The sequence below is a fragment of the Loxodonta africana genome, chromosome 4 (assembly GCF_030014295.1).
Source record: "Loxodonta africana isolate mLoxAfr1 chromosome 4, mLoxAfr1.hap2, whole genome shotgun sequence".
NCBI lineage: Eukaryota > Metazoa > Chordata > Mammalia > Proboscidea > Elephantidae > Loxodonta > Loxodonta africana.
The window spans coordinates 94,123,831-94,136,085 of record NC_087345.1 but is presented as its reverse complement, the minus strand read 5'-3'; the positions used below and the strand labels follow the sequence as shown (position 1 = coordinate 94,136,085).

The 12,255-nt window shown below is 40.0% G+C and overlaps 1 protein-coding gene and 1 long non-coding RNA gene across 2 annotated transcripts; both read right to left on the bottom strand.

Annotated features, from left to right (window-relative positions):
- Window positions 1-307: 307 nt before the first annotated feature.
- LOC100658078 (olfactory receptor 8S1-like) lies at window positions 308-5,203 on the bottom strand. The gene has a single exon (XM_064284317.1). The coding sequence runs from the start codon at window positions 4,989-4,991 to the stop codon at window positions 3,984-3,986; it is 1,008 nt and encodes a 335-aa protein (XP_064140387.1). The 5' UTR covers window positions 4,992-5,203; the 3' UTR covers window positions 308-3,983.
- A 3,070-nt stretch (window positions 5,204-8,273) lies between these two features.
- Window positions 8,274-10,415, bottom strand: LOC135231212 (uncharacterized). The gene is made up of 3 exons (XR_010321862.1): window positions 8,733-10,415; window positions 8,521-8,597; window positions 8,274-8,436 (listed from the first exon to the last, which is right to left on the bottom strand). It is a non-coding gene; the product is annotated as an uncharacterized LOC135231212 (long non-coding RNA).
- Window positions 10,416-12,255: the final 1,840 nt, after the last annotated feature.

Here is a 12,255-nt window from a genome sequence, read left to right as displayed (position 1 = left end):
AATTAATATGTTGAATAAGAAAAGTTAATAGTTTGCCAAAACTGACATTAAAGGAAGGGCCCAAATGGATAGAAAGCACAAACTCTAGACGTTAAGCAGGCACCAAAACAGCTTGACGGCTGCACAGGATACAATGAGCAGGGGAAAGATTCTAGGGACCATGTAGGGTAGGAATCCTAACAGTGGAATCTAAATAGAAAGAACCCTCATAAACAACAGCATGAGAGTGACACACATTCACTCAAATCCCAGAGGCAGTACAGCCCAGCAGTTATGAACACAGACTCTGGATCCATACTGCCTACGTTTAAAAAAATACCAACTCTTTCACCTTTTAGCTGTGTGACCTGTGGCTGTGTGACTTTTCCTCTCTGTGCCTCGGTTTCTTCATCTGTAAAATGAGGATAATAATAGTATCTATCTCATAAGGTTGCTCAGGGCATTAAATTACTTAATATATATAAAGTTCTTAAAACAATACCTGGCACATAGTAAACACTATATGAGTGTTAAAAATAAGGGACGGTAGAGTAAGCATGAATAAATAATCCACCACATGACAGGGACTGTGAGAAATCTTGGCTATTTTGATACTGGAGCTGAGTAAACAGAGAAGGGGATATTTCCTGAGAAATCATAACCACAGCTGGTGCTCAGATGGACTTGAAGTCTGAAATCATTGTGCGTGTATGGCCTGAAACACTTTAAGCAGAGGGATGACTTCAAGGAAACTGGCAGAAAAAAATGTATGCCCCATCTGTGAGAATAGAACTTCAACTCAGGCCACAATCTAGGATTTTATGGCCAGAAAATGATCTTTCAAGAAATAAAGTCATGTTGAGACAAACATGTTTGTTACCAACAGGTTGTCACTCAAAAGAGAATTCTAAAAGATCAAATTTGGGTAGGAGAAAATGGTCCCAGTTGAAAAAACAAGTAGTGAGCAAGGATATGGGAAATATATGGGTAAATCTAAACTAAAACTGTATAAAGTAGTGATAATAATGTATAATTTGTGAGGGAAAAGGAAAGAACTAAAATAGCAGATAGGAGTAGATTTAAGTTGGGGTGGTAATGTTTAGATATGAAGTGTCTTGTGGTGTTTATACTATTTTTGAATGAGGGTCTAACTACTGACATTAGACTTTGTTAAGTAAACAAGATTTAAATTAAAAAAAAAAAGTAGTGTAACCATCAAAAGAATAGGCAACCAGAGGGAAAAGTGGAATGGAATGAGAAAAAGGAGAAGGAAGATACAGACGAAGTGGAACAAAGAGAAAGTACCTATCAATATATCAAAAATCATTGTAACAGTTAATGAATGAACTCTCCTCTTAAAAGAAGGAATTCAGGCTGGATAAAATAACCACAATGCAGCTACATGCTGCTTATAAAAAGGCATACCTAAAACACAAGAAAGATGTTAAGCCCAAGAAGCAAGTCATAGAAAGAAGGTATGCACAGTGTGAATCTAGTCATAAAGTTTAAAATAGGCGAACTCAACAGTTGCACTTAAGGATAACAAATAAGTGGTAATAAAGTATATAATGGAGTACTGTGTAATTCAGGACAGTGGTTACCCGGGGCAGAGGAAGAGAGTGATATGATGGGAAATACACAAGGAACTTTCTAGGGCTCGAAATAGTCTGTCTTAAGTCAGGCAATGAGTACACAGTTGATTGATTTATTTTTATTCTTAAAAATGTACATGCGGTTTTGTAAGTATATTGGAGTTTATAGTTAAAAAAAAAAAAGATTGAGAGGGGCCTGGAGTCCACAAGGAAGAACGGGAAAAAATGGTCTTGTGTCAAACTGTAAAGAAACCAGAACTCATTGTTCAGGTCTCCTGACAGCCTAGCCCTGGGAACCAGATCAAAATGCAAAAAGTCTCAGTGGAAAGCACTAGCGATCACGCATGAAGTAATGTCTCTTGTGGACTATTGCCTCTCCACTATAGCCTCAGGCTGTAGTGCTCTCTGGGATAAACCAGTGACCTCTAACCAGGTACTCTGGTTGTTTGGTGTTCCCAGGTATCCTCAGGTGAGGTGAGTGAAATGCTTGAGGGTTGCTATTCTGGAGCGCCTGTCCTTTGGCCTGAATGCCGTTTTGGCACCTGAAGGGTCTTTAGAATGAAAGCACGAAGGAATAAGCTGGGGCAGCTTCAGTGGAGCAGTCCAACTCTTCCTCACTCCGCCCCCATGCCCTAAAACAATGTAGGATGTTTTTCCCCCATTAGCAGCCTTGCAGAGTGAAGCAGTTGATATGATCATACAATCAAATGTTATTGTCCTGACTGCTTTACTGACCTACTCTTTCGTTCAAGATGGATTCTTCATTCTGAGAAATTAATTCTTAGTTTGCCTTTCACCAAAGACAATCTTCTCAAATGTTGTTGTTTTTGTTAGGTGCCAAGGAGCCAGTTCCCATTCATAGCGACCTGTGTATGGCAGAACAAAACACTGCCACATTCCGTGCCATCCACACAATCATTGCTGTTTCAGACCATTGTTGCAGCCACTGTGTCAATCCAACTTGTTGAGGGTTTTCCTCTTTTTCATTGACCCTCTGCTTTACCAAGCATGATGCCCTTCTCTAGGCACTCCTGATAACATGTCCAGAGTACGTGATAAGAAGTCTTACCATCCTTGTTTTCAAGGAGAATTCTGGCTGTACTTCTTCCCACATAGATTTGTCCATTCCTCTGGCGGTCCATGGTATATTCAATATTCTTTGACAATACCGTAATTCAAAGGCATCAATTCTTCTTTGGTCCTCTTTATGCAGCTTTCATATATGCATATAGGATGACTGGAAATATCATGGATTGGGTCAGGTGCACCTTAGCTCTCAGAAGTGACGTGTTTGCTTCTTAACACTTTAAAGAGGTCTTTTGCAGCACATTTGCCTGATGCAACACATCATTTGATTTCTTGACTGCTGCCTCCATAGGTGTCGATTGTGGATCCAAGTAAAATGGAATCCTTGACAAAGTCACTATTTTCTCATTTTATCATGATGTTGCTTATTGGTCCAGTTGTGAGGATTCTCAAACATTGTTGTTTTTGCCAGGTACTGTTGAGTTGGTTCTGACTCATAGTTACTCTGTATACAACAAAATGAAACATTGCCCAATCCCACACCATCCTCACAATCGTTGCTATGTTTGAGCCCATTGTTGCAGCCACTATGTCAATCCATCTCACTGAGGGTCTTCTCTTTCACTGGCCCTTTACTTTACCAAGCATGAAGTACTTCTCCATGGCCTAGTCCCTTTTGATAACATGTTCAAAGTCATGTCAAACATTTCCTGTCCTAAAACAGTGTTTCTCAAACTGTATGTGATCATTACGGTTAGGTGTCAAGTTGGCTAGGCCATGGTTCTCAGTGGTTTGCAAATGTTATATAATCATCCTCCATTTTGTGACATGTTGTGAATAGCCAATCATTTGAAAGGGGAGTTTAATTGGAGGTATGACCTGCATCCAATACATATGGATGTTCTAGCAAAGCTAGTTGTTTCTTGATTCTGCATTCAATTCATCATCCTCTGACTTCCGGTTCTTGGGATATGAGCCAGCAGCCTGCCTTCTGACCTGCCAATTTTGGATTTGTCAGTCTCTGCAACCATGTGAGTCAGGGGGAGCCTCCAGCCTGATGCTTGACCATAGATTTGGGACTTGCCAGCCTCCGTAACTGCAAGAGCCATTTCTTTGAAATAAATCTCTTTTTATATATCTACATATGTATGCTTCACTGGTTTTGCCCCTTTAGGAACCCAGCCTAAGATACTTGAATATGCATGACAGTCACCTGGTGGACTTGATAAAACTCAGATTGTTGAGCTCCACCTCCAGAGTTTCTGATTCAGTATCTCTGGGGTCAGGCCAGAGAATCTGCCTTTTTAGCAAACTCACAGGTGATGCTGATGCTGCTGGTCTGGAGACAATGCTTTTAGAACCTCTGGGCTAAAATGTCTTCTTTCCTCAGAAGGTGTTTCTGTTTCTGAAGATCCCTTCTCCCCATTCTCTGACTGAACACCACACAGAGATGCCCTCTTCTGAGGAAGACATTTTCTGCCTCAGCATCCTCTGCAGAGCTGCTTTTACCTCCTGGTTCTTGAGGCTGTAGATGACAGGGTTCAGCAAGGATGTGATCACAGTGTGCTGAATGGAGACTACTCGCTCCAACAATGAGCCTGAAGGAGGGCTGATGTACCTGAAGAGAGCTGTCCCATAGAACAAGAGCACCACGGTGAGGTGGGAGGAGCAGGTAGAGAAGGCTTTGCCTTGGCCTCCAGAGGAGGGGATGCTCAGGATGGCAGAGATGATTCTGGAGTAAGAGAAGATGATCAGGGGAAATGTCAGCAGCCCCAGAAATGTAGTTGACCCAGAGAGAAGCAACTTGTTGGCAGTGGGATCAGTGCAGGACAGCAGGAATAGTGATGGCAGCTCACAGCTGAAGTGGGAGATGATGTTGGACCCACAGAAATGTAACTTGCGGCTGAAAAGATTATTTATTAGTGAGTTCAGAAACCCCATCCCCCATGCTGCACTGACCATTGCAGTGCAGAGAGGCCTGTTCATGACCACGGTGTAGAGCAGAGGGTGGCAGACAGCGATGTAGCGGTCATAGGCCATGGCAGAGAGCAGACAGGCTTCGGTACTCCCAGAGAGAGTGAGAAAGAAACTCTGGGTGATGCAGCCCCACACTGAGATGCTTTTCTTCAGATACAGGAAGTGCTGCAGCATTTTGGGCACGGTGACTGAGGAGAAGCTGAGATCCAGGAAGGACAGATGTCCAAGAAAGAAGTACATGGGGGTGTGGAGGTGAGAATCAGCTCTAATCACCAGGATCATCACCAGGTTCCCCAGCAAGGTCAGGAGGTAAATCAACAGGAAGAGCACGAAGAGCAGAACCTGAAGGTAGGGTTTAGCAGACAGTCCGAGGAGGATGAACTCAGTGAAGACAGTGAGGTTGTTCATAAATTCCATCCCTAGAAAGAAATCAGTCCTACCTCACGTAATGGGTCAGTAATCAGAGTAATTTCTAGTGATCAGAATATCATCCCCACATTCCAAAACTTCCCAAGCAAGACTACTCTCAGCTTAAAAATAGAAAAGGAAAGCTGAGGTTGAGTAATTCCATTTGTGACATTCAGGGTTTCTGCCCCTTGGCCCTCCTCAATAGTTATCACAAATTCTGTCAATGAACAGACAAACATCTTTGGAACCGAAATCAGATTATGTGCTTTGACAATTAAGAGTGTATTTATGAGAACAAGGGGACAGGATGCTTCAAATGAGGTTGTTTTGGAAAAGAGAGACATTTAGTTGCAAGCCTTTTTGTACTCATGTTTTGGTCTCAAAGTCAAGAACTCATCATTTTATCTGAGACATTCTGGATTTTGGGTAAGAAAAGTGGAAAAGAACCTTGAAATATAGTGCTGGAGGTTGGAAGAGGCTTTCTGAACATTCTGGGATTCCTTCAAGGTTAACTTCTTCTCCTCCAGTGTCATACTAGCAAAGCTGTAAAAGTATTTGTGGGAATGGGTGGGAGTCCCTCAGGAAAGCTTGCTCCATGAGGAATGAGATCATGTATTCACAGCCCCTCACAGTGGAGAAATGGTGACCCAAAGAGATAAAGTGATTCGCAGTGCATCTGTGTGGAATAATGTGCTAATCAGTGGAATAGCCAGGAGTTAAACTGAATTCTCTGCTCCCAGTCCAGTGGTCTTTCCACCAACATGTAGACAACATTATGAGAAACTGTTCTGAGGAGGGAAAGGAGCTTTGATACACTGTTAGTGTGGTATCTTAAACATTCCATTGTGCTTAAAATAAAAAAAATAAAATGGGTTTGAGAATTGAAGGTTATGTGAGCTTTGAGCAAGTCACTTAAGCTTTCCAACGGTCAATTTTCACATCTATAAAATGGGGAACAGTTATATCTATCTCACGTGGGTAACATGAACTTCAAAATTCTTTTCAATGATTGAAAACAAATTTCTGGAGCAAACTTTGACACTCACCTGCTTAGTTTGGAGACCTTGATCATATCACTTGAATCTTACTTTACCTGGGTTTTAGCACACGACCTGATTATCAAGTAGTCAATCAGCACTTCATTTCCTTTCTTCTACTTTATTCTTGCCTTTACTGCCTAAAAAAGGTCTAAGCCATGGTTTTTAACTGAATCCCCATTTTTCACTGGACCCTGAACTGGATTATTACAGCTACCTTCCCTGCTGTCTTCTCAGAACTAGTCTCCACACCCATTGCCTCTCCTCCTCTTCAATCCCTTTAACCCTTGCTGTTTTATAAAGCCTGATACAGGTCACATGAATAGAAAAGCCACGCAAGAGGAAATGCAAGAGAAAAATAAGTATTTGAGAAAACGTTCAGCTTAACTAGTTAAAAAAAGTAAACGGAAACTCCATGCTTCTTAAACAGTGACTCCTATTTTCCCTCACTGGTGATGGTTACACAACATGATTAATGTAATTGATGTCACAAAAGTGTACACATGAAAAACGTTATCTTGGCAAAGGTTGTGTTATATACATTTTTACAACAGTGAAAAAGTAAAAGAAAATAGGAACATGGATCCAATTTTTGATTTTTTAATTTCCAAATATGTTTACAATAATAATCCTAAGAAGACTCTGATGAGAATTTACACACTGCTGATGACATTGTAAGCTGCACACTTTGACTCGGCAAACCTCTAAGTCCTTGGGTTTATACTAAGAGCATAACTCAAAAGAACTAAAGCATGACATGCAGAGTGATCCACACTGTAGTGTCATACGTTCAATAAAAAATTGAAAACAACTTAAATGTGTCCGTATCCTGGAATGCATAACTAAATACCAATGGAACAGAATGATAGGAAGTTAATAAAATGATAATCATAAGCCTATGTAGCAACATGGAGACATACCCATATTAGCTGCAAAAACAAAATATTCAATTTCTGCTTGGTGTGATTAGAACGGGCCTTCAAGACTCTTTCCTGTGGTCTCCCTCAAACCTCCAACTTCCCTTTCTCTTGAAGGTAACCCCATCAACTCTCTGGCTTTAAATGCACCCAGTTAAAAAATCAACTTCCTCTCCTTTCTCCTTTGATGTTGCACCTAAACAATGTATTTGCTCCTAAGAAAATTAGCTTAGTTTTAAGAGCATCCATCTCTTAAATATGGAGATAAGAGAGCTGTTCCGGTTGAGGTTTCCCAGATTTGAGTCACCTTCCTGTCTATCTGGGGTCATACTTCCCTGGGAGGTTCGGATAGCTTGGTGGGAGGGAGGAGAGTTAACAGACCAGGGCTGTTGGGAGAAATTTCAGGGAGAGGAACAATGGAGAAATGGTTCTGAAAAGAGAAAGGAGTTTTGATGGAAGGAAGCTGACTAATAGAGGGAGTGGAAAGAGAGTAAAAATATGCGTGTGGCTATGCCCGTCCAGCCCTAAGCACATGAAGATTTTCCAGTAGCCTTTGGGAATTGGTTTTTCAGATAAAAACAAAACAAAACAAAAAAAGCTCCTTTCCAATTCCCAGTCCTGATAATCATAGCAAAAGGATTATTGGGGACCTCTCTACCTCCGGCACTTTCTAAGAGGCCTCTTTGCAGGTAGGGGTAAAACTACATGATCTCTTGCTGTCCCTGAAGTCATAACATAAGATCCTAGAATTCTCTTAGTGAAACTCAGGCAAGAGGGAATGAGAAGGACTCTTTTGATTTCCTGCCACATTCCACATTCGAGGGAGCGGTCCTCCAGTCCTCCATCTGGATGACATCCCTGAAGCTCCTCCATGCCAAAAGAGAGCCTGTTTTTTTTTAAGGACCAGGGACATGAAATGAGGGACAGAGAGATCCCAGATGGACAGAAGTGCACATGCTCACCATCTCATTCAATTCTACTCACAGAAAATAACAACAAAATTTGGTCTACTTGTTTGCTTTGGGCAAGATACTTCCCTTACGCTTGATTTCAATTCCCTTCTCAGTACCATAAATAGTTTGGGTCAGAATAGAATTCCTCTAAGTTTTACAAACCAATTAATATCTGACCTCTTCTCAGTCCTGTTGCTGAGCTGACTTTTCTGAATCTGGCTCCTTCTTGGTGTTCTAAGCCAGGTTGCTTACTGCCTCCATAGTTGGCAAATGGAGTCAGAGTGGGCACCAGCTAAGCCTTGGGCAAAGTCTATTTTATTTTCTGACAGTTTCTAGGATCAGACTCTGTGTGGGAAGTCCTGGGTAAAGCTTAAAGGGCTGGCATTCTTTGCATTGGGCCTCTCCTGGCCTTGCTAGCAAGTATTAGCCCTTGTCATTTCTTCCTGTGGTGACTTACCTCAGTCCTGAGAAGAGCTCCTGACCAGTTTGTAAGAGTCTTCTATTTCTCTAGTCATATTCTTTTCGGCCATCTCTTTGCCAAGGTAGCCTTGGGAGAGGAGCACAGGTAAGAACCCCAGGGAGTCTGGGACTACTTACTGCTCATGGGGAAGGCTGAAGTAATCAGACTCACTTGGGATCTGGTGCTGACTTTTGAAGGGCTGGCTGTGATCTTCAGGAAAGGGGGTAGGGTGGGATGCAGAACATTTTCTAGGAAGAATACAAGGAACAAATAAAGCTTAGTGTAGGGCTTCTTAACCTCAGCCGTATAAATTCATGTATGGAGACACGTGTGCAGACACACGTGCACACACACACACACATTCATAAAAAAGTCTGAAATACCTTTTCTTCTTCTGGATTTACTTCAAATTTTATTATCTTTAGGTGTGCAGTATTTTGCCCTTATATTCTCATCACATGGCCATGTAAGAGAAAATAGAGTTATGAGGCAGGAACTCTTTCATCTCCCATCAATAAGCATATCTATTCCTCCTGTTTTTTCCTTAGTTTTAGTAGTAGAGGTGTCTTAGTTACCCGGTGCTGCTAAAACAGAAATACCACAAGTGGATGGCTTTAACAAAAAGAAATTTATTCTCTCACAGTCTAGTAGGTTAAAAGTCCAAATTCAGGGCATCGGTTCCAAGGGAAGGCTTTCTCTTTCTGTTGGCTCCTTGACATCAATCTTCCCCTGGTCAAGGAGCTTCTCAGGCACAGGGACCCCAGGGCCAAAGGAAGCGCTCTGCTCCCAGTGCTGTTTTCTTGGTAATGTGAGGTCCCCAACTCTCTGCTTGCTTCCCTTTCCTTTTATCTCTTGAAAGATAAAAGGTGGTGCAGGCCACACCCCAAGGAAACTCCCTTTACCATGATCAGGGAGGTGACCTGAGTGAGGTCACACTAATCCTCTTGACATAACATTACAATCACAAAATGGAGGACTACCACACAGTACTGGGAATCACAGCCTAACCAAGTTGATGCACTGGGGGGAGGAGAGGGGACATAATTCAATCCATGACATTCCTTAACCTAAGACTAAGCCTCTACTTGAACTCCAACTCCCATTTTATCCTGAATCTCTGGGCCCTTCTTTTTCAATCATGCTTATTATCTGTTTTGTCATTAATCTCTTATATTACTTATTTATATTATAATTATATTACTTATTTATACTATACTTATATTACTTATTTATAACAAGAACATAAACATACGAAAATCTCTCCCATATGTAAAAGTATCCACTTGACCCATGTCCCACTGAAGCTATTCATTTTCAAGGTAGCGCAGCCACGTTTAATGAAAGTCTAGCTTAACTGTATAACCTGCCATGCCTTTCCTATGCCTCATGCCACAACACTCTGGAGTGTGCATCCACCATTGCTTCTCTCTTCTGAGCTAGTGACTTCTACAACCAATATGAATTTGTTTCATGATACTGGATGCAAGAAACATCACTTTTCCGTCCTCATCTCCTAGGGTTGACTGAGTGTCTAATCTCTGGATGGCTTAAACAGTTAAGGGAAGATTGAAGGAATGGTCTCCTTTTTTCTTCTTGCACCGTAATGAAGAAAACTCTTACCTAGGCCTTCCGTTGGAAAAAGTGGAATTTTCCTCTAATAGTAAATGACCAGGAGGGGCAGTGGTTTCCATTAGTGATGGACACTTGGGCTTTGCTTCATTATAGATTGTAGGATTTCAAGTGGGAGTGGATACCTACAAGTACTACCCTGTATATAGATATCATAAAGATGTAAATAATTAATTCACCTTGTTCAGGGATCAGGCTTAGGGTATTACATATGGTGTTACTATAAATATATATCCTGCATTTTCACAAAAATAAATTTGGCATGGAAGTAGAAATTATGAGTAAATGAAGAGGAACAATTGGAATTGGAGTTTGGAGCAGGTTTAAAAAGGATCTTATACGCAAGGGGTTGACAAACTGACCTGTGGGCCAAATTCAACTTGTCACCTCTTTCTGTAAATAAAGTTTTATCGAAACTCACCTCCTTATGGTTTATGGCTGCTTTCACACTGCAATGGCAAAGTTTAGCAATTGCAACAGAAACTGTACATAGGGCCCACAAGGCCTAAAATGTTTACTGTCTGTTTTTTGTTTTTTATGAAAAAAGTTTGCCAACTCAAGCTATATGTAATTCTAAGGAGCTCGGAGTTAATCCCAAGTCATAGCAGAACCACTGGATAAAGAGGAGGAAACTGAGGATGGGGGCAGAGAGACACTAAAATGAATATTCTAGAGTCTGGGAGATAAATGATCCTGCTCTGAACAAGGGCGGGATGATTCCACTATGCTTTGAGTATTTACCTATTAATCCCTCCCTTCTTTGTTATTGTTTGCTGGAGTTTATTACAGTAAAAGGAACTCAAAATAACTATTTTAATAATCAATAATTAAATTACTAGCATATTTTCCATTTATATGTTCTTTTTTCTTTTCCCTTACATCCCAGTTCTTTCCTCAGGTATCACTTTATTTCCCATGGAAGCATATCCTTTAGTAAGTTCTTTGAGCAAGCTGGCAGGTGATAAATTCTCTTAGCTTTTCTCTTTGAAAATATTTTAGTTGGTTCATATTTAAATTTTTTTTTAAATACACGTACATGGAACAAAAAGTAAGTTTTTCTCCAACTCTTATGTCCCAATCACAATCCGTTTCTCAGATGAAAGCACCTTTTACCAGTTTGCTTGTAAACTTTGAGAGATAGTCTACGTATATAGTCACCTGTATATATACAATATTTTCACATAAACGATAGTATACTTTATGCTCTATACTATATACAAAGTTTTGAAACTCTCTTTATTTACCAATTTATTTTGAAGATCATTCCACATCAGTACACACAGAGTTGCCTCATTTTTTCAATGGCTGTCTAGTATTCTACTGTATGGAAGTATTATAATTTATTCAACCTGTCCTTTATAAGTGGCTGTATCCAATATTTTGCTACTCATTCATTTGTTCAACAAATATCCATTGATTATTTACTATGGGCCGGGAATTGTTCTAAGCTCTTGGGAAGACATTAGTGAAAAAACAGATAAAGATCTCTGCCTATCTGGAGAAATGTTGTAATAATCATCCTTATATGTGTTCCATTTTGCAAATATGTGAGAATATTTGTAAGATAAATTCCTAAGAGTTGATATACTTGATTAGAGCATTTTTGATGGAGGTCACCAAAAGAACCTGTACCAACTTTAAAATTCCATCAGCAATACATGATATAGTGCCTGTTTTACATACTTTTGCCCATAGCCTTACAAGCTTTTTGATCTTTGCCAAACTGATAGCTAAAAAACAGTCTCATCACAGTTTATTTTGCATTTATCTTTAGTGAGTTTAAGCATCTTTTTACCTGTTTAAGAGACTATGTGTTTTCTTTTCCCATATTGCTTATTTATATCATTTGCCCAGTTTTCTATTGGATTGTTGATCTTTTTCTCATTGATTTATGGATACTCACTGTATTTTAGGAAAATGAGGATATGAGCTGCAATATTTTTCCTAGCTTTTGCTGTCTTTAAATCTGTTTAGAGTGTGCCTTCCTCAAATAATTTAATTTAAATTTTTATGTAGTTGAATTTATTAATGTTTTATTATATAGCTTCAGCTTTTTATTTATTTTTTGGTCATACTTAGAAGACATTTTGCTCTAACATTATATTAGAAATTCTACATTTTTTAGTATTATTACTATTTCATTATTTATCTTTAATCCATCTGGACTTTATTTTGGAGTAGGGTGTAAGAAAGGGATCCCATTCTATTGTTTAACAGAGGGCTACCACTAGTCCCACATCGTTTAGAGAATAATCCGTCTTTTTCACATTGACGTCC